A 26,715-nucleotide genomic window follows, 5' to 3' on the forward strand; every position below is an offset into this window, starting at 1 on the left:
CGCCTGTGTTTCTTATACCCTGTTGTTTTTCAAATTTTGTTCTTACGTCTCCCTCTATGCAGCTCTGTGTACCTACTTTTTGATTCTTGTATCCTGTTGCTTTCAAAATTTTCTTTCCATGTCTCCCTCTATCCAGCTCCCTGTCTCTAGTTCTTAACTCTTCCCTGTCCCGTACCCTGTCACTTCTTATATTTTCTTTCCACATCTCCTTCTTTCTATCTCCTTGTGCCTATTTGTTAGTTCTTGCCGATGTTTCTTGTATGCTGTTGCTTTTCAAAATTTTTCTACATCTACCTGGCTCTCTATTTCTGTTTTCTAGTTCTTGCTGTTTCTTCTCCCCTATCACTTCAGAATTTTTCCCTGTCCCTTGTCCTGTCTCTATCTTGTTGTCCTGCCAGTCCCTTCCCCTTCTCTCCCCCGCTTCCTATTATTTATTCCTCCATGTCCATCCCTGTTGTTTTGCTCAGTCTCTCCGCTCTTCTCTCCCTCCACCCTTTTCCTGCTCCTCATCCCTCTCTTGTTCCCAGTATCCCATTTTCTGGCTCCCTGTCTCGCACCTCTGCATCCCTCTGTCCTTCCTCCTGCTTTTCTCTTCCCTTTTATCCCCCCGTCCCGCTGCCTTTGGGCACTGAACCTTGTAGCCAACTCACTGCCAGGATTTCTTATGTGCATTAATGAATTTTTCTGCCTCCTCTGTGTCCCTGGATGTGGGGAGGTGCAGGGGTGGGGGTGATGTGCTGTGGGGCTTTGGCAATGGCCCCTGTTCTGATGGGCTCCAGCTGGGGCTGGGGCATCCCCAGGTGTGGCCAGTGAGGCTGAGGATGGGGCTGGTCCTGCTGTGTGAAGGGGCTCCAGCTATAAAGGGGGCTGCCTGGGCAAGCCTGCCTGAGGGGGTCCTGCTGGCAGGTGCCTCCAGCAAGGAATGGCCAGTCCCTGTGGCAAGGAAGGATCCCTCTGAGCTGTCCCCAGCCTCTGTTGGCTGTGTGCAGAGCTGCCATGTATCGGGGAAGCCTTGTGGGTGAGAAGCGTTGAGGTGTGTGCCGCGTGCTGCTGAGTGGGTGAGGGTCGGGCAGCCGGCACCGGGGAGGAGGAAGGGGTAGAGGCAGAGAGAAGTGTCGTGGCGGTGAAGGTCTCCTGCCGGCATTGGGAGCTGTGGTGAGTCGCATGTCCTCTCCTCTATGTTCTGGCCCATCTCTGACACCCTTTTTTAGATGTCTGCCTGCCTCCCCTCCTCTGCCTCCCTCTCTGCCTGCCCACCTACATGTATGGCTCCTCAAAACTTACTCTTCTGCCAACTCTGCCCAGTATCCTGTTGCCTTTTAAATTTTTAATATCTCTCTCTAACCAGCTTCTTCTCCCTGTTTTTTATTTTTTCCACACTGCCTTGTACGCTGTTACATTTTAAATGTAATTTCTGTCTTCCCCTGTCTCCCTGACCCTACATTTTAATTCCTCCCTCTCTGTCCTGTACCCACTTGCTTGGGACTGGCTGGGCATCGGTCAGTTGGGGAGCAATTGTTTTCATTTGCATTGCTTGTTTTTCTTGGGTATTCTTTTCCTCTCTCTCTTCTTTTTTCTCTTACAGCTCTTTTAAAATGTCTTTTTAATTATTAAACTTTTTATATCAACCCATGAGTTTCTCACATTTACCTTCCTGATTCTCCCCCCCATCCCACTGTGGGGGAGTTAAGTGAGCAGCTGTATGGTACTTAGTTGTCAGCCAGGGTTAAACCATGATGCTACATCTACTTTTATGAAGCTGCCTATTGCTATTTTTTAATTATTTCCTGTCTGTTGTGTACCCTGTTGCTTTTAAAATTTGCTTTCTATGTCTACTTTTATCCAGTTCACTGTCTTTATTTTTTAATTTTTTCCTCTCTGTCCTGTGCCCCATCACTTTTGAATTTCCTTTATATTTCTCAGTTTTAGTTCATTGTGGCTATTATTTAAAATTTTTTCTGTCCTGTACCCAATCACTTCTTAAATTTTCCTTCTATGTCTACTTTTATCAAGCTGCATATCACTGTTTTTTAATTCCTTCCTCACTGTTGTGTACTCTGTTGCTTTTTGCCTTTTCTTTCTATGTCTGCTTTAACCTATTCACTGTCTTTAAGTTATTCCTGTCTGTCATGTAGCCTGTTGCCTTTTAAATTTTCTTCCTATGTCTGTTTTAGTTAGCTGTCCCTGTTTTTTAATTTGTTTGTCTCTGTCGTGTAGCCTGTTGCTTTTTAAAATTTACTTTATATGTGTCTCTATTTTTCACCCTATCTTTAGTTTGTAATTTTTTCTTGCATTTCTTTAATGGCATCACTGAATTTTTTTCTGTGTCAACTTTTATTGTGTTGCTGTCCTTATTTCTTAATGTTTTCCTGTCTGCTGCCCTGTTGCTTTTAAAATATTCTGTCTGCTCTTATCTAGTTCACTGTTTTTGTGTTTTTAATTTTTTCTTCTCTGTCCTGTACCACATAGCTTTTAAAATTTCCTTTCTATGTCTCAGGTTTAGTTTGCTATCTTTATTTTTTAATACTTTCCTGTCTGTCCTGTACCCTATTGCTCTTTACAGTTTCTTTCTATGTCTACTTTAACCTATCCACTTTTTTATATTTTAAGTTTTTCCTCTTGTGTAGCCTCATTTTAGTTTGCTGTGGGTATTTCTTAATTTTTTCCTTATTTCCTTAATCCCCGTTGCTTTTAAAATGTTCTGCCTAGTTTTATTCTGTTCACTGTATTTTTTTAATTATTTCTTGTCTTAGTGCCCTTGCTTTTAAAGTTTTCTGTCTATGTCTGCGTTTTAGTTTGCTGATGCTATTTTTTTAGTTCTTTCCACTCTTAATCCCTTGGCTTTTAAAATTTTCTACTTTTAACTCATTCACAGTCTTTATTTTTTTTTCCCCTTGGTTTTCCTTAGTGCCATTGCTTTTAAAAATTTGGTTTCTACTTCTTTTTAGTTCAGTGTCGCTATTATTTTTCTCCTTATTTCCCTAATGCCTACTGCTTTTTATATGTTCTCGCTATGCCTATGTTTATTCCCTTTGCTGTCTTTTTTTAATTATATCTTGTCTTTCCATAGTGCCGTTGCTTTTTAAATGTTCTTTCTATGTCTCTGGTTTAGTTCGCTGTTCCTATTTTTTAATTTTTCCCTAATCCCTCTTGCTTTTTCAATTTTCCGCTTTTATTCCGTTCAGTCTTTTATTTCACTGTGTTTTCTTTTAATTATTTCTTGTCTGTCCTTAGTGCCCTTGCTTTTAAAATTTTTGTTCTACATCTGTTTTAGTTCACCATGGCTATTTCTTAATTTTTTCCTTATTTCCTTAATCCTTCTTGCTTTTTAAGTCTTTTTTCCTACATTTATCCTGTTTGCTGTTTTTTTTCTTAGTGCCCTCACTTTTAAAATTTTCTTTCTATTTCTGCATTTTCATTTGCCAACAATATTGTTTAATTCTTTCCTTTCTTAATCCTTTGGGTTTTAAAATGTTGTTTCTATGTGTACTTTTATCTAGTTGGCTGTCCCTATTTTTAGTTCTTTCCTGTCTGTTCTGTACCTCATTGTTTTTTAAATTTTCCTTCTGTGCCTACTTTTGTCACGCTCCCTCTCCCTATTTTTTAATTCTTTCCTGTCTGATGTGTAGCCCATTGCTTTGAAAATGTCCTTTGTATGTCTCTGTTTATTTAGTTTGTCCCTATTTTAAATTTTTTTTACTTTTCCTAGTCCTTGTTTCTTTTAATATGTTCTGTGTATGCTTTTATCATGTTAGATATTTTTAGTTCTGAATTATTTCTTGTCCTTCCTTAGTGCTGCATTTTTTTTAGATTTTATTTCTACATCTCCATTCTAGTTTGCTGTCCTATATTTTTAATGTTTTCATCTCTTGGCTTTTAAAATTTTGTTTCTATGTCTACTTTTACCTACTTTGGTGTCCCTATTTTAATTCATCTCCTGTCTGTACTGTACCTCATTGCTTTTATAGTTTTCTTTCCATGACCACTTTTATCAACATGCCTATCATTTTTTAGTTCTTTCCTGGCTGTTGTTTTACATGTCACTTTTAAATTTCCTTTCTATGTCTGCTTTTATCCAGTTCACTGTCTTTATTTTTTATTATTTCTTGCGTTTCTTTAGTGCCCTCACTTTTTAAATTTTTTTCTATGTCTTTGTGTATTTAGTTCACTGCCCCTATTTTTTAATTCTTTCCTCTCTTCATCCCTTGGATTTTCAGGTTTTTTTACATCTACTTTTATCTAGTTTCCTGTCTCTATTTTTTTTAATCTTTTCTTCTCTTAATCCCCATCACTTTAAAAATTTACTTTCTATGTTTCTGTTTTAGTTCGTTGTCCTTATTTTTTATTTTATTTTCTTTGTTTCCCTAAACCACATCACTTTTAGTATTTTCTGTCTTCTCTTATCCAGGTCACTGTATTTTTTCATTTTTTTCTTGTCTGTCCTTTACACCTTTGTGTTTAAATTTTTCTATGTCTGTGTCTTAATTTGCTGTCCTTATTTTTCAGGTTTTTTCCTTTATTTTCTTAATCCTTTTTTTAAAAATGCCTTTTCTATGTCTACTTTTATCCCATTCACTGTCTTTTTTTTTCTTGTCTTTCCTTAGTGGTGTTGCTTTTAAAATACTCTGTTTGCTTTTATCAAGCTCTGATGCTGAATTTTTAATTCTTTCTTGTCTGTCATGTACCCTGTTGGTTTTGAAATTTACTTTGTATGTCTCTGTTTTAATTCACTGTCCCTATTTTTTTCTTTTATTTCCTTAATGCTGTGCTTTTAAAATGGTCATTCTATGTTGTCTTTTATCCAGTAACTGTTTCTATTTTTAATTTTCCTGTCTGTCATGAACTGCATTGCTTTTAAAATTTTTCTCTCTATGTCTACTTTTATGTAGTTCACTGTCCCTATATTTTAAATTTTTTCTCTCATAATTCTTTTACTTTTGAAATCTTTTTTCTAGGTGTACTTTTATCTCATTTTCTGTCCCTATTTTTAACTTTTTTCCTGTTTATCTTGTTGCTTTTAAAATTTCCATTTTATGTCTACTTTTATCAAGATGTCACTCCCTGTTTTTTAATTTTCCTGTCTGTCCTGTACCCCATCTCTTCTAAACTTTATTTTCTCGTCTGTTTTTAGCCAGTTCGCTGTCTTTATTTTTTAATCCATTCTAGTATGTCCCGTACACAGTTGCTTTTAAAATTTTCTTTCTATGTCTCTGTCTGTCATGTCCCAATTTCTCAGGATGTCGACTCAGGTTTGCTGATTCCCAAGCCAGCAAAGTGACTAATCCCAAGTCAGGATTAAAGTGAAAGGACACCAGGGATCCTTTAACTCGCAAAACTCAACTTTATTCACTCACCACAAAAATTGGCACAAAACTATGTCAGTAAACTGTGTAGCCTGTGCTAACCCTACATCACCAAACATATACTACAGGCCTTGCTTATTTTTGGATCAGTTCAGGGAAGACAATAAGGAGAGCTGGGCAGAGAAAGAAAAATCAGGGCAGCAGCAGGATGGAGATAAACTGGGACGGTCAACAGGACAGAGAAGAATATGAATACAGGCAGGGAGCGGGACAAAGGGATACAGCAAGAAATGATGGGACAGGAAGCAAGACAGAGCGACAGACAAGAATAATGACAACAAGAGAGAGAGAAAGACAGAGACCGTGAGAAGCACAGGGGGTGGAGAATTTAGAAAGAGGTATTAGGAGCCCTGCAGAGAGACAGAGGATGAATAAAAAAGGGGCAGGAAGGAGCACAAAGGGTCAGAGAGAGTAAGAGATGAACAGGAAGGAGGAGAGGGACAGTGAAATATAGAATAAAACCAAACAGCAACAGCGAGCAAGACAAAGGGATAGAGAGGAAGTAGGAAGAAGAGATAGGAAGGCAGGGACACAGAGCAGCATGTACAGGTGCAGAGAGGAAAAGAATGCCAGGGAACAGGCCAGAGAAATTCGGGGGGTGGGGGGGAAGAGACAGATGCAGATCAGGACAAGGAGACAGAAAAGGAAAAAACAGCGATTGGCTGCAGGACAAAGATGGTGGGGAAAAAAGAGGGAGAGGGAGCAGGACAAGAACACAAAAAGAAAAGGGGGCAAACAAGAGAGAGAAAGGGAGAAAAGAAGAGGGAGCAGGACAAGAGAATAGACAGAAGAGGAAAGGTACAGGGAAGAAAAAAAAAAAACCACCCAAACATCACAGCAGCATGGGAAAGAGAGAGGACCAGGAGAGGGGGAGGGAGGGACCAGGATGCACAAGAAGAGCGACAGGGCCCTGAGGGCCCAGGACTTGCCACAGCTCTTGCTCTTGGAGCTGCCAGGAGACTTTGCCAGCTCAGATGCTTCTTTCTGCTCCTCTCCTCCCTTCCTCTTCTGTAACTCTGGCTGCTTGGCTGTCCTCCACCTAAGAGAATAAGTGTCTCACAGCTCTTCCAAGATGAGGTTTCCTAGACATGTAGCCTCGCTCGCACACTGCATGGCCATACCGCCCTGCTGGTGACACATACAGACCGTGCAGTGCACGCTGGCGGTCTGACCTGCTGTGCACTACGAAGAGGGATCCTTCCACACCCCGAGAGGCAGGCTCTCTCTTGCATGCAGCGGGAGGCAGCTGCTGGCTGGCTGGCCTTCCATTTCTTCTTCTCTACCTTTCTCTGGCCTCTCCAGCTGCAGCAGCTCCTGCCCACAGCCAGCAAGCGCTCCGCCGGTCCCTCTGTGCTCCCCACCACGAGGAGCGGGAGGCCAGGCAGAGACAGCCCACGCAAGCCCGAGGCGGGCGCAGTCCGTGGCATCCCCGGGGGAGGAACGGACAACCGCACCCTCAGCGCGGCCTCTGCGGGGGGGGGGGGCTCTGCCGAGTCGGGGGGGTGCCCGCTCCGTCCCCGCTTCCCTTCTGTCAGCTCCCGGGGAGCTCCCCGGGGCTGCCCCGGCCCGCCTTCGCCTCGCCTCGCCTCGCCTCCGGCCGACCGGGAGCCTGCCGCAGCGGCCGCTTTGCAGCCTCCCGGCCCGCCCCCGCCCGGCCGGAGGGGATCGCTCGCCTCACCGGTGGTCCCGGCGCTCACCCGCGGCCGCCGGGACCCGCGCCCTGCGCGCCGCCATGCTGCCCCCGGGCACCGCGCATGCGCCGGCCGCCGACGGCGCGCCGGAGGGGCCAGAGCCGGCGCGCGAACGCCGGGCTGCAGCGCCGCGCTTCGGCCGCCAGGCGATATCGCGACACGATGTCGCACTGCCGGTACCGGCGGAGGACGGGGCCGTCGCCGCGCATTCGCGGCCTCCGAGCTGCAGTGCCCACCTTCGGCCGCCCGGCGGCGGCGTCGCCGTGACGGTCCTTCTCCGAGCACCGGCTGGGGGAGCGGGGACTGACGGCTCAGCCCAGTTCAGCCCAGCCAAAGGCCGGGACTGCTTACTGGGGGGACAGGGCTTGCGGTTCCCTGCCCTTCTCCCACTCGCAGCCCGGGCAGCGGTCTTCCTTGCCGCCGTGCCAAAAAGCACCCGAGCGGCTGGAGCGCTCACAGCGGTCGAACGCAAAGGACGGAAAATTGGGGTGGGTGCTTCTGTCCCTGCCCCACACCCCATTACCTGGGGAGGAGAAGCAGCACAGGCCGCCTGCGAACGGGGGGGGGGGGGGGTTTGCCCTGGAGCGAGCCAGGGGACCGCTGTGTCGGTCTGTGTGCGGCATCAGGGTCGTGGGAGTGACAGCAGCCAGTCGACAGATGCTGGCGAGAGATTTTAAAAAATAAGGCAACCCAGGTGACAGCCTGAAGGCAGGCCAGAAGAGACCCAAAGCTGCTTTGTGCCAGAGGGGCAGCTCTGCTCAGCAGGAAACAGCGCGTCCGAGCAGACCAGATGCTGGCGAGAGATTTTAAAAAATAAAGCAACACAGATGACATCCTGAAGACCCACAGACATGGCGGGGGCAGGGGGAAGACCATTTGGTACGCCTCCATTTGATCCCCGGTCCCCTGAGGATATCTGTACTTTGTTCAATTCCCTTTTGAGCTCATTGCATCCCCAAGACTTCTTTGGTCTCTTTGGCCCCTTCAGGAACTCTCTAATCCCTATGACAATGCCTCTTGTTCTGTCAGAACCTTTTCCAAAGCCATCTCCGTGCTCCAGAGCAGTCTGTTTTCTGCCTTATAGTGTGTTTCTGTTTGGTATGTGGTACCAAAGCAGAAGCTGATCAGGAACACAAGACCCTGGGCAGCAGCCTCCTCAGGGACAGCTGGGGCAGCAGCAGTGCCCCAGCTCCTGAGAGCAGCTTGGTGAAAGCTACTGGGAGGGCCCTTCTGTGAGCAGAAAGTAGAAAAAGAAGTATTGTCACAGAAACAAAAGAACAAATGGAGAGCTCTAGGGTGCAATAAAAGAAAACACAACATTGGGGATAGCAATGCAAACAGAGGACTCCTTGGGGCATACAGAAATGAAAACAGAGCACCCTGGAGCACACCAAAAATCACCAGAAAAACTCTGGGATGGGAGAAAGCCCCACAGAAAACTTGGTGGCATGCTGCAAGATGTATGCAGGGCCTGGGAACACACAGAAAGGCACACAGGGGTCTTGGGGGCACACCCAAACACAAACAAAGGGCCTTGCTGCCCACCAAAGGGGCTGTAACGCATGCTGTGAGGCTCAGGGTAGCTTATGGGATGTCTGCAGGTAGTCCCTCACTCTGTGCAAAGCCTGTCTCCCGGCACCACTCCTGCCGGCCCAGCCCTTCACCCCAGTCGTGCCTGGGCTATCTGGGGGTGTAAAGAGCAAACCCAGGAGGGGCCTGGGGACCCTCACTACAGGAAAGACATTGAGCTGCTTGAGCGTGTCCAGAGAAGGGCAACAAAGTTGGTGAGGGGCCTTGAGCACAAGTCTTATGAGGAGCGGCTGAGGGATCTGGGGTTGTTCAGTCTAGAAAAGAGGAGGCTGAGGGGAGACCTTATCGCTCTCTACAACTACCTGAAAGGGGGTTGTAGTGAGGAGGGTGTTGGCCTCTTCTGTCAGGTGTCTGGAGATAGGACAAGAGGAAATGGCCTCAAGTTGAGGCAAGGGAGATTTAGGTTAGATATTAGGAAAAATTTTTTTACTGAGAGGGTTGTCAAACATTGGAATGGGCTGCCCAGGGAAGTGGTTGAGTCACCATCCCTGGAGGTATTCAAAAAGTGAGTGGATGGGGTACTCCAGGGCATGGTTTAGGGGGCATGGTTAATGGTTGGACTTGATGATCTTGAAGGTCTTTTCCAACCGAAATGATTCTATGATTCTATGATTCTATGACCTCTCATGGTCCTGGAGGGGCCCTGGCTGCCCACCAGATGATGGAAAATGCCACCAACAGCCCAGAGCATCCATGGTGATGCAACAGAAATTCCCTGCAGCCCTGTGAACAGCACTGGGGAGCTCCAGAAACCCCCAGGGATCCCAAAGAGGTCTGAGAGGCCTTTGGACCAGCTGCTCAATCCCCAACACATAATGCATAACCTCCTTACTGGACTTTGTCACAGGCACTTCCAAGCGCAAAGGGACTTCAGCACAGCCATAAGTGCAAAGAATAAAGCTATAGTTTATTAATTAATGCACATAACTCCTGCGAGTGAGTCTGCCACGGGGCTTACTGCCCATATGCTCCCCCTTCCCCTGCGACACCTGAAGAGTCATCACTGGAGTGGTGTTTGTGAGTCCGGTGAGAAACGGTCGGCTCTTGCTGCTGCTGCCCTTGATGTGGTAAGTCAGTGAGCAGCGCTCCCCTCCCCTGCCTCCGCTTTTTGCTTCTGGAATACAATTCAGTTCGGGCATTTGAGAGGAAAACCCCACAGCCCCAGCCCTTTCCCTGGAAAATAGAGGCACACACCACCAATGGAACACCAGGTTTTCAGTCATCTCCAGACTGCGTGGAAAGCAGCATCCAGCAAAACCAGGATAAAAACTACGGCCTCTAAAAACTCCAAACACCAGAGAGATTGAGCTAACGTGAAACAGACTCCAGCCTAGACAGTGATACAAGCAGGAGTTCGCTCACTTAAGCTGCCTCTCGGACAACACAAGCGACCCAAGTCAAACAGACCCCGTTGGAAAATCCTGTTTATCCAACAGCGTGCCAGAAAGCAGCGTGAAGTGCAGGCGGAGGAGATGTCATACCGGCAGACTCTGCTGCGGAGGAGGAGAAGGAGGACACACGACATCAGCAGCTCCACACCGCCCTACACCTGCGTGCTCCAGCATCTGCCCACTGCCTCCCTCACGCCTTGCCTTGCCTCCCCCGCAGCCCCGCCGCTCCCCACGGATCACCCGCAGCCCGTTCCTCTCAGCCCGTTTCCCTCAGCCCGCTCCCACCGGCGGGCGCCGCGCATGCGTACTGAAGCCGGCCGTGCTCTGATGACGTCACCGCCGGAAGCGCTTCCCTGTCACCTCCGGCCGGCGCTTCCGCCGCCTTACGGTACCGACGGCGGTGCCGCCGCCGGCCATGAGCAAGCGGAAGGCTCCTCAGGAGAGCCCCAACGAGGGCATCACCGACTTTCTTACCGGTAGGGAGGGGCTGGGCGGGCGGTGGGAAGGGCCGCGGGCCGGCCGGCCGCTCTCTCACCGCGGTTCTCCCCTCAGAACTGGCTAATTACGAGCGCAACGTGAACCGGGCCATTCACAAGTACAACGCGTACAGGTACCGCCTCTCCCCCTCCCCACTCCCCCGCCGCCGCGCGTGGGTGCTGACCGGCCCCTGTTCTGCAGGAAAGCAGCTTCGGTTATTTCCCGGTATCCCAGCAAGATCCGGAGCGGGGCCGAGGCCAAGAAGCTGGTAAGGTGTTGGTGGCCACCTCAGCGGTGGGGGGGGGGGGCGGGTGTCCGTGGGGTAGCTGGAGGGAGCGTGGGGCTACCGGGGAGCGTGGGGGCAGGGGGAGGCTGATCCCGCCTGTGCCAGCTCCTCTTGCCCGTGGCCGAGGCAGGTGCTCAGGGACGGGGATGCGGTGTGGCTGCTGGGGGGGTCCTTGCTGGAGCTGGGGGCTCCAGCTGAGGCTCTGCCGTACGAGGGTTCTGCTGCAGCAGGGTTCCCCTTTTCTCTGTTACCGCTTTGCTAAATTCAGGGAACTTGAGCAAAGCCCGCCTTGTTCAGAATTACTGCTTTGGGGGAGCTTTTAATACAGCCCTTGAATTACAGCATTTATGCTGCTTGCGGTGCGCCCTTGAATTCTTGTGCTCCCTTGTGGTCCAACATTTTGTCGTGGTCTCAGTGGCCTCATAGTTCTTTCTGGACTCTAATTCTGTGCAGCTTCCCTTTTTTTCCAGATATAATGGCTTTTAGTGATCCTGAAGTTAACTTGACTCCCCTCCCCCCCAATATTTAGGATGGAGTAGGTGCTAAAATAGCTGAGAAGATAGATGAGTTCTTATCCACTGGAAAACTACGCAAATTGGAAAAGGTGGGTTTCTCTCCTTTGTGCTCTATTTCTCAATAGTAGCTTTTCTTTGTAACCTGCAAAGTAGCCTGCTTGCTTTGTGCAATTTCTGTTGTTGTCCCTGGAGAGACTGATGTCAAGCTTAAGAATGTTGGTCATGGAGCCTATGGCAAGTAGAAAGCAGGGAACAAGAAGCTTAGCCAAAGCCTCAAAACTGTCTGTTTATGAAGATATTTTAGGTTATATAATCAGCATGTGAACGTCTTCTGTGAGAAGTGGAATTCTGACTCTGGAAGGCTGTGCAGTTTTGTGGTTTAGCCATGCTGTTCACCTTAGCATGGGTAGTTAGGCAGTTGTCAGGCTTGGTACATATGGCATTATTGTGATACATGGTACTACCCTTGGTAGTGTTTTGCATTGATTTATAGTAAGCCTCCAAAGCAGAGTCTGACTAAGCTGTTTTATCTTCTCAGGATTTCTTTGTTTATTGCAAATGGAATAAAGAAGGGTTTGGTTTGTGTTGTTTTGTTTTTGCAGATTCGACAAGATGATACAAGTGCATCTATCAATTTCTTGACACGAGTTACTGGCATTGGGTAAGGTTTTTTTGTTGGTTTGGTTTGGTTTGGTTTTTTTTTTCCTTCTCCTGTTTATTTGGTGGAGTTATGAACAGAATTTGGGTAACTGCAAATAATGAAGAGAATGAGTTTGAGCTGATGCTGTAGTGCCCATGCTGAGACACCTCAGTTGTGATGACACAATTGGCTGAAAAGAAAGGGTATAGAATCGTCAATTACAGACTTTGCAGTAGAGGAGTGGAAGTGGGAAGCTCCTGTGTGCAAACTGAGAGGGGAAGGAGAGAGGAGCTGACCAAGAATGGAACCATGAAAGACTGAGAAGAGTGGAAGTGAGAAGTCTCTTTGGGACATTTGGTGGGAACTTGGGCCCAGGGACAATGGTGCTCTGTCGTGTGTTTGTAAAAGGAGTAGAGCCCTGAGACAGGCAACAAAACAAAAACCAAGCAAACAAAACCCCCCAAAAAACCATCAGGGCTCTTGTGCAACATTTGAAACACTTGAGGTTGAGGGTAGGGAATGCGATCATTCTCAAGTAATTCCGAGAGAAAATGTGCTCAAAGTTTGAGGATATACTGGGATTTGAGAATGCCTTGGAGAAATTGGAATGGGATGCAGAAGGAGAAGCTTGGGTCCTGTCCTGTCTCAGGACAGTGGAAGTTGCCTCTCTTGGTCTGGAATCCAGCAAGAGATGCTGGGAAGGGTAAGAAAGGAAGTAAACGGCAGGTCAAGATCTCACAATTCTATTGTAATGTAAGAGTTTTATTGAGGAAGTGGATTCAAAGTATTTAAGGTGGTGGAGCTGTAACCATGGGATTCCAGACTAGTGGGAGAGTAGTTCGCCAGGAAGGGACTATGCTTCCAGGCAGGTGGTTCTCAGCGTTTTGAGATATTGGATAGGTATCTGGGTATAACGTTACTTGAATGCCTGTGTCTCAGTTGAAACGTTGTTCTTTCCCCGCAGAGTCAAGCAGATTAATCGAATGACAAACCCTTAAAGGGGAAAAAGCTTCAGCCATTTACTTGAGTGCTGTGCTTAAGTCAAACTCTCCAGCCGAACTGGAGCTGGGACTGCTTTGCTGTACCGTAGGTTGCAAACTGGAGCCTTGTTGGGTTTTTTGAAGTGCTAGTCTAAAGACACTTTGTGTTGCTGTTGCCTTAAGCTGGTTCAAAGACTGTGGTTAAAGTAATTCTTATCATGTATTCAAAAGTATTGTCTAAAGCAACATTGCGTATCTGGTGAGATTTTGTTTATTTTTTACAATTATACATCACTATATAGTTGTATCAATGCTAAAAAATGTGCAGGCCAAGCCTTGGATAGCCATCTCTGCTGATTGAAAGTACAAACTGAAAATGCGTATGCTGAAAAGAGGGTAAGCATCAGAAGTGACTTCAGTCTTGGCCTTGAGGAACCTAGGCAGTTACAGCGAATTCTGATTCTTGCTGTTCCTGATGGCAGATTGCCTTGTCTCTTTGCAGTCCTGCTGCTGCTAGGAAGTTTGTTGAGGAAGGAATCAAGACTTTAGAAGGTAAGTGCAACTTTTGGTCCTCAGTTCACGCTCCAATAATGTGTTTTTCTGTCAGGCTGCCTGTTCCACAGCGTACTGTGATAGCAGATACGCCCTAGGCTTTGAGGGAAGTGTGTAAGATGCTAAAGTTAGTGGACAGGCTAAAGGCATTACATACATATCCAAAGTAAAGTACTTACAGATGACATGGAAAATAACAAGGATTTTGGCTTTGAGGTGAATGGTCTATTGAAGTCTTTTATCGGGAAGTGCTCTATGCGTTTGTACTCATCCTACAAGCTGTCAGTTTAAAATCTCTTCCTTTGTGTGTTTGAGGTTGCTGTTCTCTTGTTAGGTATTGTTTGCATGCATCATCTTTGCAGTGGTGGAAACTTACTGTAAGATTTTTAGTCCTCAAGTAACTTTTTTTTTGTTGTTTTTCTTAATTCTTCTAGATCTAAGAAAAAATGAGCACAAGCTGACCCATCACCAGCGAATTGGGTTGAAGTAAGCTTTCTTGGGTGAAAGTGCTTGGTTTTCTAATGACTCCTTCAGACACCAGGATGTAACGTAAGGTTACGCAGGCCAAGTAAGGTTCTGTTGTCTGTGTGCTCTACGTGCTTTTCAGCAGTTGTTCAGAGCTTTTGTTTCACTGGGGTTGAAATTCAGTAGGCTTAGTCTCCATCCAGAAGGAAATTAATTTCAAGTTACTTTTTCAGTTAGCTCATGGAGAATCACTTTAGCAAGGTTGCAATGATGTTTCTTGGGAATCTGCATAAAAGTGGCCCAGGCTATTTTTTGTTATGTGTTGTGAGCCAGGTAAGACCTTTGCATGTCTGAACTTGAGAATGCCATGCAGAATGTCTGTCTGTCCCTCAGTTCTTACCAGCTTGAATGCTCCTTGCTGAGTGGCTGTTCCAGTGTGCTAGTTCTGGAACAACTATAGCTGTGTTTGCAAGAAGCTGCAACTGAATCAAATAAAGTCCTATATCTGAGTTGGTTCTGTGTGGGGCCAGCTCTAGCGTTTTCACATCGGTGGCAGAGATGCAGAATATGTGACCTGGACAAACTGCTTGCCAGTGAGTGAGAAGGGTTACACAATGATTGTCGCCTTCCCACTGCTCATCTGAGCCAGCCCCATACCCAGTGTGCATCCCTGCCTTTATACGTCTGAGCATTCAAGGGAAAACCTTTCGCTGTTAAGTGAGTAATAGAAAACTCACCTGACCTATCCACGCTGCTAGTGCACACGTTGCCCTTGGGTCTGCTTCCAGCGTTGTGCTCAGATGTTGTTTCAGAACCTCTGGTAAGTGCTGAGCTGAAAGAATGGTTTCAGTGCTCCATGGTGGTCTTTTTGTCCCTAGTTTACTGCAACTCTCAGAGGGGGGTGAGTTCCATATCCAGAAGCTCTTTCTGCAGATCTTGGGATTGGGATGGTTGGGTAACAAGCATCAGGGAATGTATGGCTCTGAGGCTGCAGTATGGCTGCCAGTGCTTGCTGTCAATGGTTCTGGTGCTGGAGGGGTAAAGAATGTGCCCGCTGGTCAGGTGTGTCATTGTTTCACCTGGCCTTTTTTTCTCCACAGTCAGGTGGCATGCTTGCAGTCTGTTTTTTACAGCTGCATGCAAAGATACCAGGAGCTGCATTTGACTTGTGAGCTTCCATTTAGCTCTTTCCAGCATCGATCACCTCTGACCATGTGTGAGGGACCTGGTCCTCCTGCTTGCTGGTGGACTGAGTTTTGTCAGGAACATTTTGTATTTTCAGAGGGCTATATAAATACAAACCAATTGGTTATACAGTAATATTACTCGCACCTCATAGCAGCTGTTCATATACAGTGGAAATAATATGCAATGAAACCATCTTCCAAGCATTGTCAAACTTGCAGTTGTGAGATTTTACTGTCTCTTGGCAAGATGTTTTCTAAGATGTTTGGTGAGAATGGGGAGCTTTTTGTGATGTGACGGTAATAGAAGTTGTATTCTTTCCTCTGATACACATTTAATTGACTAAAATTTTAAGATACTACCCTTGCCACTCTTTCAGACACCTATTTTTACATATGCAGGTATTTTGAAGATTTTGAGAAAAGAATCCCAAGGGAAGAAATGCTGCAAATGCAGGTAAGAATGTCTTTATCAGTGATGTGAGGCGCTGGTGGTCAATGAATGACTGACGCCTCTAAACACACATCTTTCCTTTTTACATAGGAAATTGTGCTGAGAGAGGTAAAGAAGCTGGACCCAAACTATATTGCTACAGTCTGTGGCAGTTTTAGACGAGGTTGGTACTCTGTGATCTTGCAATGCTTACTTTGGGCTAATAAGCAAGACTCAGTACTGTATATGTTGTTCTTCTAGAGAGAAAGTCTATGCTGGAACCTGGCTTTTTCCTGTTAGTATTGTCTTGACTGGTTAGTTCAGTGACGAATCACCCGCATAAATCCTTGCTTCTCCACATTGCCCCCATAAAGAGTAGTATATTGTAATGTGTTGTCGTGGTTTCAGCCCAGCCAGCCGCTCGCTCACTCCTCCCGCCCCCCTCCGGTGGGATAGGGGGTGGGATAGGGAGGAGACGGAGGAGAGAAAAGAAAAAAAAAAAAACAAAACGGAACCTCGAGGGTTGAGATAAGGGCAGTTTACTGGGGCAACACAAAAAAAAGAGAAGTTACAACAACAACGGTACTAATGAAAGAATATATAAAAAGAGTGATGCACAGTGCAACTGCTCACCACCCAGAACCCGACACTCCGCCACTTCCCCCACCTCGAGAGAACTCCCCCCAGCCCGCTCCCCATTTATATACTGAGCATGATGTCACATGGTATGGAATAGCTCCTTGGCTAGTTCAGGTCAGCTGCCCCGGCTATGCTGCCCCACCTCCCAGGTTCCTGTAAAAATTAACTCTATCCCAGCTGAACCCAGGACACATGTGAATTGTTTGCTTTGATTTTATGCTAACAACATTTGTGCTTCATTGCTATGGAGTACAGCAAGAAATTCTTCGGTATTTTCTGAGATATGTGGGGATATAAACTTTTTTTTGATGGAAGAACAAGGTTCTCTTAAGATTATTTTTTTGCAAGTATCTTGAATAATGACTATTTTGTACCAGAAAAACATGTTTATAGGAAGAGGTTAGATGGATGTTCACCAATGTTGACTTACTTTGTCATACGCAGAGTGATTTTTCTTTGCTTCTTACTTGCCTAGGCGCAGAGTCAAGCGGCGATATGGATGTTCTCCTAACCCATCCGAGTTTCACATCTGAATCATCCAAACAGGTGTGTTTCTTTGCTACTGCGGATCAGTACTATGCATTACTTCCACAAGGGTATGTTTAAATTCAGGAGATACATAGTCTCAGACTAGTCTTGCATCTTTTTGCATCTTTTTGTTACTGTAATAGTGAACTCTTTTTTTTTCTTGGATCACCATGTTTATTTTGAGGACTTACAATCACTTCTCAGGTCCACGTATAATGTTGTGTTCCTCTTGCAGAACTATTCAGTATGTTTACTTTTATCCTTCCATCCCTCCTATTCCCTTCACACATACTCCCCCCCCACCCTCACCCCTTCAAATTCATGTGCTTTTACAACGTAAACCTGTAACAGCTAGCTGAGTAAAGCAGAGATTATAGGTAGAGAAAGTATCTCTTTATGTAGCCATATCTTTTGGATGAGAAGCAAATGTCCTGCTGCCCTTGTAATCTTTTGGGACTAACTGTGTAGAAGTCTTAGTGACAGTTTGTATTTCTTGTGTTGCTTCAATAGTTTCATTGCATAGAAGTTGAAAACTCAAACCAAGAAACTAGTTTTGTCACTTCCAATGAAATCAATCTGACATGGGGATTTCAGCGGAAGTTTTTTTTATGTTGCACAACTGTAATTTTATTAGCTTTTTCTCCAAATTATTATCTTTTTTCCCCCTCTAGGTCAAATTTCATGTACAATAATACATATAATTATAATGACGTCCCATACTTATGTGGGCCATTGTCTGGTAAACAGGTAAAATATTCTTGTTATTTGTGAAATAATTTCTTCTTCTGTGCTGTCACTGTTCCTAGTCAAAACTTCTGCGTCAAGTTGTAGAACAACTGGAAAAAGTCCACTTTGTCACAGATATGCTGTCTAAAGGTGACACCAAGTTCATGGTAAGGCTTTTTTGGTGGTGAAGGATGTTGGGGGGGATTACCTTTCCTGACAGAAGCTAGGATATATACAAGATACTTTATTTGGACTGTTGGAGTTGTGATTTTTTTTTTTTTTTTAAATTCCCTCCTTTACCCCCATAAAAACTTTCTGCAGTTAACTCTTAGTGAATCTTTCATGGTAAGATTTCAGTATTAGAAAATCTACAGGTATTTATGTAGTTCTGAACCCCACTGACATAACCTTCATCACACAATGCCAGTTGTGTCACTGTTTTGCTTGATGTTTCCCTAGAACCTTAGCAGAACCTCACTTCAGTTGCACCAGTGACCACTTTTGTAACTCTGTCCTCAAGATCTTGGAAATGCTATCTTTGATCTCAGGCCTATGTTTACCTTGTTTTGTCTAATACATAGTATACTTTTGTCTCCTTTTTTGTCAATTTTGTTCCAGAGCAGATTTAATGGATAAGCTGCTGGACTCAGGTTATAATAGGGAATATGTGGGATGCCTGAAGAGAGTAATGAATTACAGGAACATTCATTTTGTTAGGTCCCTCGCTCACAGCAAAACTTTTTTTTTTCTTAAACGTGGATTAGGTGTTATCTTCCTTCACTTTAGTTTTCTTTACAGGCCCCAGGCATCCTGGTCTTACAAGCTGGTTAAAAGTTAATTCTAAGAGAGAAGTGTAGACCCATAAGCAATACTGAGTGGAGATGAGGACTGGTTAGTTCCTGTCAGTCACTCATACTGGCTTTATGGAATTCCTTCGAAGCTCAGAGGAGTGGTCCTGCAGGAGGGTTCACCAAAGGTCCATGATTTACAAATTTCTAATTAAGAATCAAGATACCATTATATTCAGCTAATCTTTTGGAAGGCATAAATATATTTAAATATATGATACTACAGTTAAGGATACTTGCTTTCTCAAGGTGAAAGGGGCTGTTGGAGCACTTGATTATTTTATATTTTTGTTTGTTGGTCTGGCTTTGCTTAAAATAAGAGCTAAAAGAACTCTGAGCATTTGTCTTCAGTTTAGTTTGTGTTGCATTCTCAGAGGGAATGAAACTTGATGGCCTGGGGGGGGGGGCTTGATCTTTAGGAGGAATAGGTGAAAGTCGCTCTTGTTCTTGCCAAATGGTTTAAGTGTGAATACTGTGTGGGTTTAAAGCTAAATGTACATTTGTGAGCCAAAAGCAGACACACTCTGCATTCGCAGTTTGCATTCGCAGTTTGACAAGCTTATTATAGTGACCATTTGCTCTGTATAATCCTATCAGTCTTAAATAGTTGTGGAATAGCTCTTGTCTTCAAAGTGGAAGCTAAGAAAGGAACGTTGTAAAAAGGGAAATATGACTGCAGCTGAGAATCTGAGAAAAGTAAGTCTCAGGACTCTGCCTCTCAGGAGGCAGACAACATAACTTTAAAAGCATAAGCAATGTTAAGCTTTCAAAACAAACGTAAGAATAGAAGTCTCAGCATGAAGCTGCAATTGGTGAAACAGTTTAGTATGTGAACATCTCTCATTATTCCTTATGGTTCATATCCCTTCCCCCTACTGTGTTGTCATTTAAGGTGATTATAGACTAGGGAAAAAAAGAAAACGCTGACAGGTGAATTGCATGAAGATTACAAAGCAGTTTGAAATAAAAAGTGACAGAGGATTTCTCAAGAAAAAAACTTTCTTTTTTTAAATTTCTATTAGCTTGAACTCCGTCTACATTTTCCTTAACCTGCTGATGTCTGCATGCTCAAGAGCCTGATATTAATCAAGGCAGAGGAATGGGAAATGAGAAGTCCTTTGACCCTTCCTGCTTTAATAAAAACTTAAGAAGCAGTTATGCTACACTCAACTACAGTTCTCTTAACAGTGTAAAATAGTGATTTGCAGTACTATGACATCCAACTGTTCTAGTAAAATATTTAATTGGTTCGGTGGGAATTTAACTTTGCTCTCCAGGATGGCCGAGGATTGTTTAGAGGTTGTTTAGGGGTGGGGAGGTGAAGATTGATCTCAAATCTGTTTCATTTCATTTTGAATTTCTTGCTTTCCTTACTTCCTCACAGGGTGTCTGTCAGCTGCCAGATAAAGAAGATGGAACAGCCTATCCACATAGGAGAATTGATATCCGGTACACACACCTAAAAAAAACCCCCTACTTTAGCTGTCTGCTGCATAGTAGGCATTTGCATCAAGTTCTGCATTCAAATCTCTACTTCCATGTTCAGAACATGGCATTTACTAGGTTTCTAATTCCTTTGCAGTATGGAAGCCACTGTAAAACTGCCGGTATCTACAACAGGTTATTAGCAAGAATGCTGTATTTTAAATCATGACTTTGTATTCAGTTTCAGAGTTGTGACCTACTTTATCATACTGCTTTGGCATTAGTTCTTGGCAGGAGTACAAGCACTGGAACCATGTAGTGACTGAACACCAGTAACGTCTGGGTCAGGGTAGATGTGCTGAACCTTTCTTTGATATGCAATTCATTTCATTCTTCCATCTGGCTTGTGGGAAAATCAGACGTACAGAGTTGCAGAATGTGTGCATGTAAATAGGAAGTAAACCTAGAACAGTGCCTGAATGGCTGAATTCCAAATGGCTTGTAACTTTTTTGTTAATATATTTGTTCTAAATCTGTACTTTTCTTCCACTTTTATTCTAGGCTTATCCCTAAAGATCAGTATTACTGTGGTGTACTGTATTTCACAGGAAGTGACATATTCAACAAGAACATGAGAGCTCATGCTCTGGAAATGGGCTTCACGATCAATGAGTATACAATCCGTCCCTTGGGTGTCACTGGTCAGTCTGGGCCTTTGCACAGAATATTCTTTCTAGTTACATGCTTTGTGCAATCTTCTTAAATTGGTTTCTCAGTGTATTGGAAATGCTTCTGATAAATACTGTAGTTCATGCAATTTTTCAGTGTCCTTTGTGGTATTGGGACACCATTAGAGCAGGAAGAGGCAGCCTACTTATGTATAGGCAGTGCTGTGGCACAGTTACCTCTCTGGGCCACCTAATCTACTTAAAGTCTTACTGACCTAAAGATTGTTTTTTCAGTGCCATGCACAGCACCTATGTGGTTTCCCACTCTTTTAACAAGATATGTCATGTCTGTCGGTTGTTTTGTTTTGGAGGGGGGCTGTCTATATACACACATATATATATACACACACACATACACACATACATACACACACAAATATAAATATATTTAACTGCATAACCACGTGGCCCTGAAGTTAATTCATTACCTGATTTCCTTTGACACTAATGAGAATCATTACCTAAATACTGTATGAAAAGGTCTGTGGGGGGTCTTTTGTTTTGGTTTTTTTAAGTCTGTTTTACATATAGCATTTTTGTCTTAATCTTGCGATGCATTTGGCGTTTCAGGATTGTACAGACCTTCCACCTTTCAAATAGCATCTGTAATTTGCTTGCAGGAGTTGCTGGGGAGGCCCTACCAGTAGAATGTGAAAAAGACATCTTTGACTATATCCAGTGGAAATACCGAGAGCCAAAGGATCGGAGTGAATAACTGCTTGTCTAGGTTTGTAACCTAGAGAGATGTTTTCATAGCTTCTTACGAACACACAAAGTGCATGTTCTTTCTTTGGATGTTATTGCAAAAAGTGTACATTACTGATATTTAAAGCAAGTCCATGGCACTAGCACAGAATGTGAAGATTAAATCCTGTAAGATCTCATTTTGATCTCTCTCTCTTCCTACTCCCCTTCCCCCTTAAAGCTGATTAAAACACTGTGCTTAAGTGAATGGGCTGCGATACTAGGAAAAACCTGTGGGGAAGGTTAGTGTGGCAGTCAGACCCCTTAGAGAATGCATATTGTCTTTTGCTTTGGGATTTAGTAAAAAAACTATCAGACAATAAATCGCAGGTTTCTATTTAACCCCTGAGAAGCAGAAAGTTCTGATGTAAAGGCAAAATGTTTCATCTTACTAAATTTCTTGCGTCTTGGTTTGAAGTTGGTGGCTGTCAATCAAAATTAATGCTGGTTCTTTGGAGTCACTGGAAAGTCTTACTAAGCAATATTAGCCTTTTATAAAAGGCCGTGTGCTTTGATTTGATAATACCTGTGGTGATCAAGCTATTGGGTTTTTTCTAATAACTTTAGTAGCTCTTAGGCTGTGATCATTGTTAGAAAAGTCTGGATATTTCAAACTGAACAGACCTTCTTAGCTTGTTTCTTGTAGTTTTGCAAAAGACAATCAGAGTTCTGATGCTTCTGTGTTTTAATATCATATACACAGACACTCTGTGCAAACATCACTAACTTTAATATCTAAAAACTGGGCAGTTCTTGGAGGAAATAATGTAACTTTTTTTTGCTGCTTACTTTGTTGAGGTTGAAAGATTTGGAAGTAAAACCATTGCTTTTGTGTAGTTGTTGCAAATTGTCTCATTAAGTAATATGTATGATTTTTTTTTCATTTTTTTTTTAATGCAGTTTGAGTAATTATGTCTGTAGAGCATCTCGAATTCTTGAATGAATGTTTTGCTAATACAAGCTGCTGGCATAAATTGCTTGAGTATATAATCTACAGCATCTGTGTGTAGCAGCAGGCACTTTATAAATAACCATAGATCAGATTTGGCCATGGCAGTGAATTAGTACTGGCATTGCACAATTAAGAAAACTTAAATGGCTCTGAAACTTCAGTGAGACCGGTTTGTTTCATATATCTCAGGAGACTAGAAGAATTGTATTAGGAGAGCATTATTCTTACAGCACTTAAATTGTGCCATAATTATTATAAGATTATTCTTACAGTGCTTATATCTCAGACTCTGTATGTTTATGTCTCTCTCTTCAGATGTATATTTGAAGGGAAGTGGGTGGAAAAAAGCACCTAAAAGTCTATTTCCCACCCCCACCGAGTAGATGAAAGCATAAAAAACTTTCAATATTGGTTACACAAAACAATGTATTATGACTCCCCACTAGCCAGCAGACATGTTGAGGCAGGCTTTTCGGAACACATAAATCAGGCCAAAACAAGACTGCCCATGTGCTTAGCTGCACAGCTAACTGCTCCAATATTTTTTGTTTAAAAATACATCATGGGAACACCTAAGACTAGTGAGAAACATGAAAGGCAGAAATGTCTTAAATTCCAGTGCTGAAGTTGCATCTTGGCACATAGTTATAGAATGCAAAGTCATTACTGCTGGTGCTACTGAAAGACACTTTTACATGACTATAGAAGAATGAATGTGATGCACAAGCCAGACATAACTAACAATTTTCTGTAGGATTTCAAGTTCAAAATCAGACAAGGCTGTATATTCAAGCTCTGTGATAACTTGAGCAAATGGGAAAAGGAAATGGGGTATGTGTCTTTGGAAGACCCTTTCCGGTCTTGAAGTGGAATTTTTAAATGATTATTCATGTCTCTGGCTGCTGTCAAAAACCTCCAGCGATGGAGAACCTGAAATCTGCTGGGCCAGTTGCTTTCTTTGCAGCTTTGTTAAACGTTACAGGTTATTTTGACAGCAGGTGGAAATGTTTGAGGCGTCTAGACTTTAAAATATTCTTTTGAGTTTTTAAAGAAACTAATCTTCACTTAACTTGCTTGCCTAGGGAGAAGGGAAAAGAATCTCGTAGCACTGGGTCAGCCTATTGGACACACTATTGCTTATCATCCAGGGTTATGGACTGAAATAAATGTAAGGTGTTAAGGTGCTTATGTGTTGCAGGCTGGTGTTTCCTTAGTTGCTGCTGTTAGCTTATGGAGGAGGAGACCTGAGTTTGCGGCACAGTGCACAAATAACTAGATTAAAATGCACATCCCTTTATACTGCTTTGCATTACTAATAACTCTTAGTCTTTTGGCAGGTGCTCAGGTGTGATCGTTGTGCTGCTCTACTGACTAGTGTTTGACAAGACGAACTGAAGCCAAGGTCACAGTGCTGAAAAATTTCTGGATGTCAAGCAATGTCACTGAAAACTAACTGGCTTACAGATTTTGGTCTGGAAATGATGAGCATAGTAAAGCCCAGAAGCACAGCGTGAGGTGCAAAGGCAGCTTTTCTCCCTCTTGACCTATGATAAGCAGTATGTGATCTGCCCTTCTCTCCTTTCTTCAGCCACTCTATCTTGTCCACAGATTCCTCCTACCTGCTCTCCTGGTGAGAAATCAATGTTCAACGTGCCCTGGCCATGGATTAGTGACTGCCTTCCCCAGCCTCATTCTGGCTTTCTCCTTTTATTCAGCCCCAAATGTCCTACTGAAATGATCTAAGAAATCCAGAGCAAATCTTAAGGTTTCCATGTTTTCCCATGTCGGTAACACGGAACATTCCACCCTCATGCATGCTGAATTGTGGTTTCTTTTAGACAAGAGCCCTCCCTTGCCAGTTCTGAACAAATTTGTATCTCCTTTGTGGATGTTTCTCTGATCCAGAAACTGATCCTTCTTTACTGGCTAAGCATCTATTACAGGTTTGGCGAGGTATGCAGAGATTTTGTAAATGTGTGGAAATTCTTGATGTGCATAAAAGGATTATTTTCTGCCTCCTTTGCACTAGCTCTGCTGCAGTTTGTTTTAAAAATGGTGTGCTTTTATTTTACTAAATAATGTATCTGCTAATGTCTTCCCTGTAGAGTTTGTTCAGCTGAAACTGGCTGCAAGAACTGCTGTTGTGCCTTTTAAAACCAGAAGGATGTGTGCCTGTGTAGAGATTGTTCTTACACAGTTGCGTCTGTCTTTGTTCTCTGTGTTTGGTTAGAGCGCAGTTGCATATTCTGGAGAACTCCTTGGAAGTTCTCCAGAATGTTTTTTCTATGTACCCATTTCTTCAGTTGGGTAAGCAGGTGCATGAGTGCTTGCAGTTCTTATTTTATGTGCTTAGCTCTTAGTGTAATGGGTTTTATGAGTGGTACAGCAATGCAGATGACCATTCGCAATTGTCAGGAGCTCCAGAGAGCTTTATGTTGCCCAAAGACAGCAGTAGCAAAAAGCGTTCCACTTGTTTCTTTTCATCTAAGAACATCATTATACATTAATTAGATTACTGTTAGAAGAATTGTGCAGTTATCCCATTCCTCATAACTGAGCCTAAAACAAAAGAGTGTTGTCCTTGCATGTGACACAATGTGGAGGTTATGTTTGTAGACATAGCCTTTTGCCAGGATGGACCTTGCTTTTATTTACAAAGTAAAGGTAACACCAATACAGAACAGCACTGTGGGTGTACCTCTGATGCTAATTTAGTGTCGGAGGAGACAGCTGAGAGCAAATAGCTACATGTTTCAGAGATGCTGTGAAAGGAAGAGGAGAAATGGCACTGAGTTTCCCTACAGAGTAGAGAAAAGGGATGGGAATTCTAATGAGAGACTGTACAGTCTCTGAATAGTGTTGATACTTCACCTTGCGGGATGTTTGTCCTGGTACCTTAAGAGAAAAATCAAACTATCGTTATTTTTCTCCTGATATTCTTAAACATTCAGAGATTTATACGTGCATGAATTTTTAAAGACAGAAAGATCAATTCTTGATGAAGGTCACAGATCCTATTTTTGACGTAAATGTTACTTTTTTCTTTTTTTTTTTTTTTTTTTTACGTCAAGCCTTGATCCAAAAATGTCGAGTCATGAATAAGTGAAGTCTCTGGGTTTTAGCGTTTGTTTTTTTTTTAAAAAAAAAAACCAACCAACCAAACAAAAACCACAACAACAAACCCAACCCCACCTAATTTAAATAATACATAAAAATGTCTAACGTAGGCTTTTAACAGACAACTGTTTAATCTAGCAGCATCAATCCTGCTTCTGAAGACAGACCTCTTCTCTTGGTTAGCCAGCCTTCTCCTGGTTAACAGATTGAAATTTTGAACTGATGTAGGCATTTGCCCACTCAGAACCACCTATTGGTCTGCTAGATCTTTCTTCTGATCTGTTTCTAGTTCTTTGTATCTTATGTATACATAAGACACCAGAATGAGAAAGCTGGCCGTGTCCTGAAGTACTCCTAAAGAATACCATTTTCAACTACTGTCTGTAGCTCCTTATCTATGTGTTAAGTGTCCTGGTGAAGCTGAAGCTCGTGCTAAGCTGTTTCCGTGTCCGTCCTTCTAAAATATGGCCGTATGCTAATGTGGCCATTCTCCTGCTGCACGTGACCTGAGTTCTTTGTTCCTACATATGTTGTAGTACTATCGGTTGCAGTGTTCCATGTTTTGTTCAACTTGCCATTACCCAGAAGACCGGTCTGATTAATCAATGCATTTCTACCACTCCTATAGAGTCAATCTGCCCCTTTTTATATGCAAAGCCATCAGCTCTGGATTTTATAGCTCCTCTTAAATCACTGTGAAAGCTAATGACTATTTTGGATGTGAGAGGAGGTCCTGTCAAGATTGCATTACTAGTCGTATTTGGGACAGGGATTCTGTTGGGTAACTTCAAACTTAACTAGTTTTAAGTAGTAAACTAGTAACTTTGACATATTATAGAGCACCAGCGTGGAATGTATTTCTGCTACCGTATTCGAATACCTTGTAGAAGTATAACACAAATGTATTACAGAATTGCAAGTTTCAAAAGGCAAGACTATTTTATACATAGTCAATTTGACTATTGCTAATTATATAATACTTTTCTTGATTTGATAATGAGTAGGTCCTCTGTCTGCCTTTATGGGGGCAGAGAGGAGTTTGCATCTGTATTGTCAGACTACTTAACCTGCCTTGAATCATAGGAAGAAAAAAAAGACAGACAGAGGTAATACTGTTTATTTTTATCTGACTTAAGCCTACAGAACAAGTACATTTTTACTTCTTATATAATTAGTGTTGATCAGTCTTAGTAATGGAGATTATAGGCTGATACTCTTGCTTATCCCTTTATTTTCTTCTGTTTTTCCTAGTGGGAGTTTAATTATTTTCTGGGAATGTTCCCCAGCCCTAATGCATGCAGTGGTATGTAAGGTGACTAGAAGTTAACTTGGTGCTATGTGAAGTCTTCCGATGCCTCATAGTAAAAATATATATAGCTGGTGTATTCAGTGTTTTCTTCAATAATCAGTGGGAATAAATGAAGTGAGAATTCCATGATGA

General features: G+C 43.4%; 1 protein-coding gene and 1 long non-coding RNA gene across 3 annotated transcripts; one reads left to right on the plus strand and one right to left on the minus strand.

The window, feature by feature from the left end:
- Window positions 1-9,530: 9,530 nt before the first annotated feature.
- Window positions 9,531-10,231, minus strand: LOC128150185 (uncharacterized). Its single transcript, XR_008237965.1, has 2 exons — window positions 9,839-10,231; window positions 9,531-9,758 (listed from the first exon to the last, which is right to left on the minus strand). It is a non-coding gene; the product is annotated as an uncharacterized LOC128150185 (long non-coding RNA).
- A 160-nt stretch (window positions 10,232-10,391) lies between these two features.
- POLB (DNA polymerase beta) lies at window positions 10,392-26,712 on the plus strand. 2 transcript variants are annotated; one of them, XM_052806326.1, is made up of 15 exons: window positions 10,392-10,511; window positions 10,588-10,645; window positions 10,714-10,780; window positions 11,328-11,402; window positions 11,916-11,974; window positions 13,436-13,485; window positions 13,920-13,971; window positions 15,537-15,591; window positions 15,679-15,751; window positions 16,682-16,752; window positions 17,541-17,627; window positions 19,693-19,757; window positions 20,295-20,434; window positions 21,082-21,188; window positions 23,495-26,712. In XM_052806326.1, the coding sequence occupies exons 1-14, from the start codon at window positions 10,451-10,453 to the stop codon at window positions 21,174-21,176; spliced, it is 1,008 nt and encodes a 335-aa protein (XP_052662286.1). In that variant the 5' UTR covers window positions 10,392-10,450; the 3' UTR covers window positions 21,177-21,188; window positions 23,495-26,712. The 2 variants fall into 2 exon arrangements, with proteins under 2 accessions (XP_052662286.1, XP_052662287.1); XM_052806327.1 differs by lacking the exon at window positions 23,495-26,712 and adding an exon at window positions 22,912-23,488.
- The last annotated feature ends 3 nt before the right edge of the window (window positions 26,713-26,715 follow it).

The sequence above is a fragment of the Harpia harpyja genome, chromosome 13 (genome assembly GCF_026419915.1).
Source record: "Harpia harpyja isolate bHarHar1 chromosome 13, bHarHar1 primary haplotype, whole genome shotgun sequence".
Lineage (NCBI taxonomy): Eukaryota > Metazoa > Chordata > Aves > Accipitriformes > Accipitridae > Harpia > Harpia harpyja.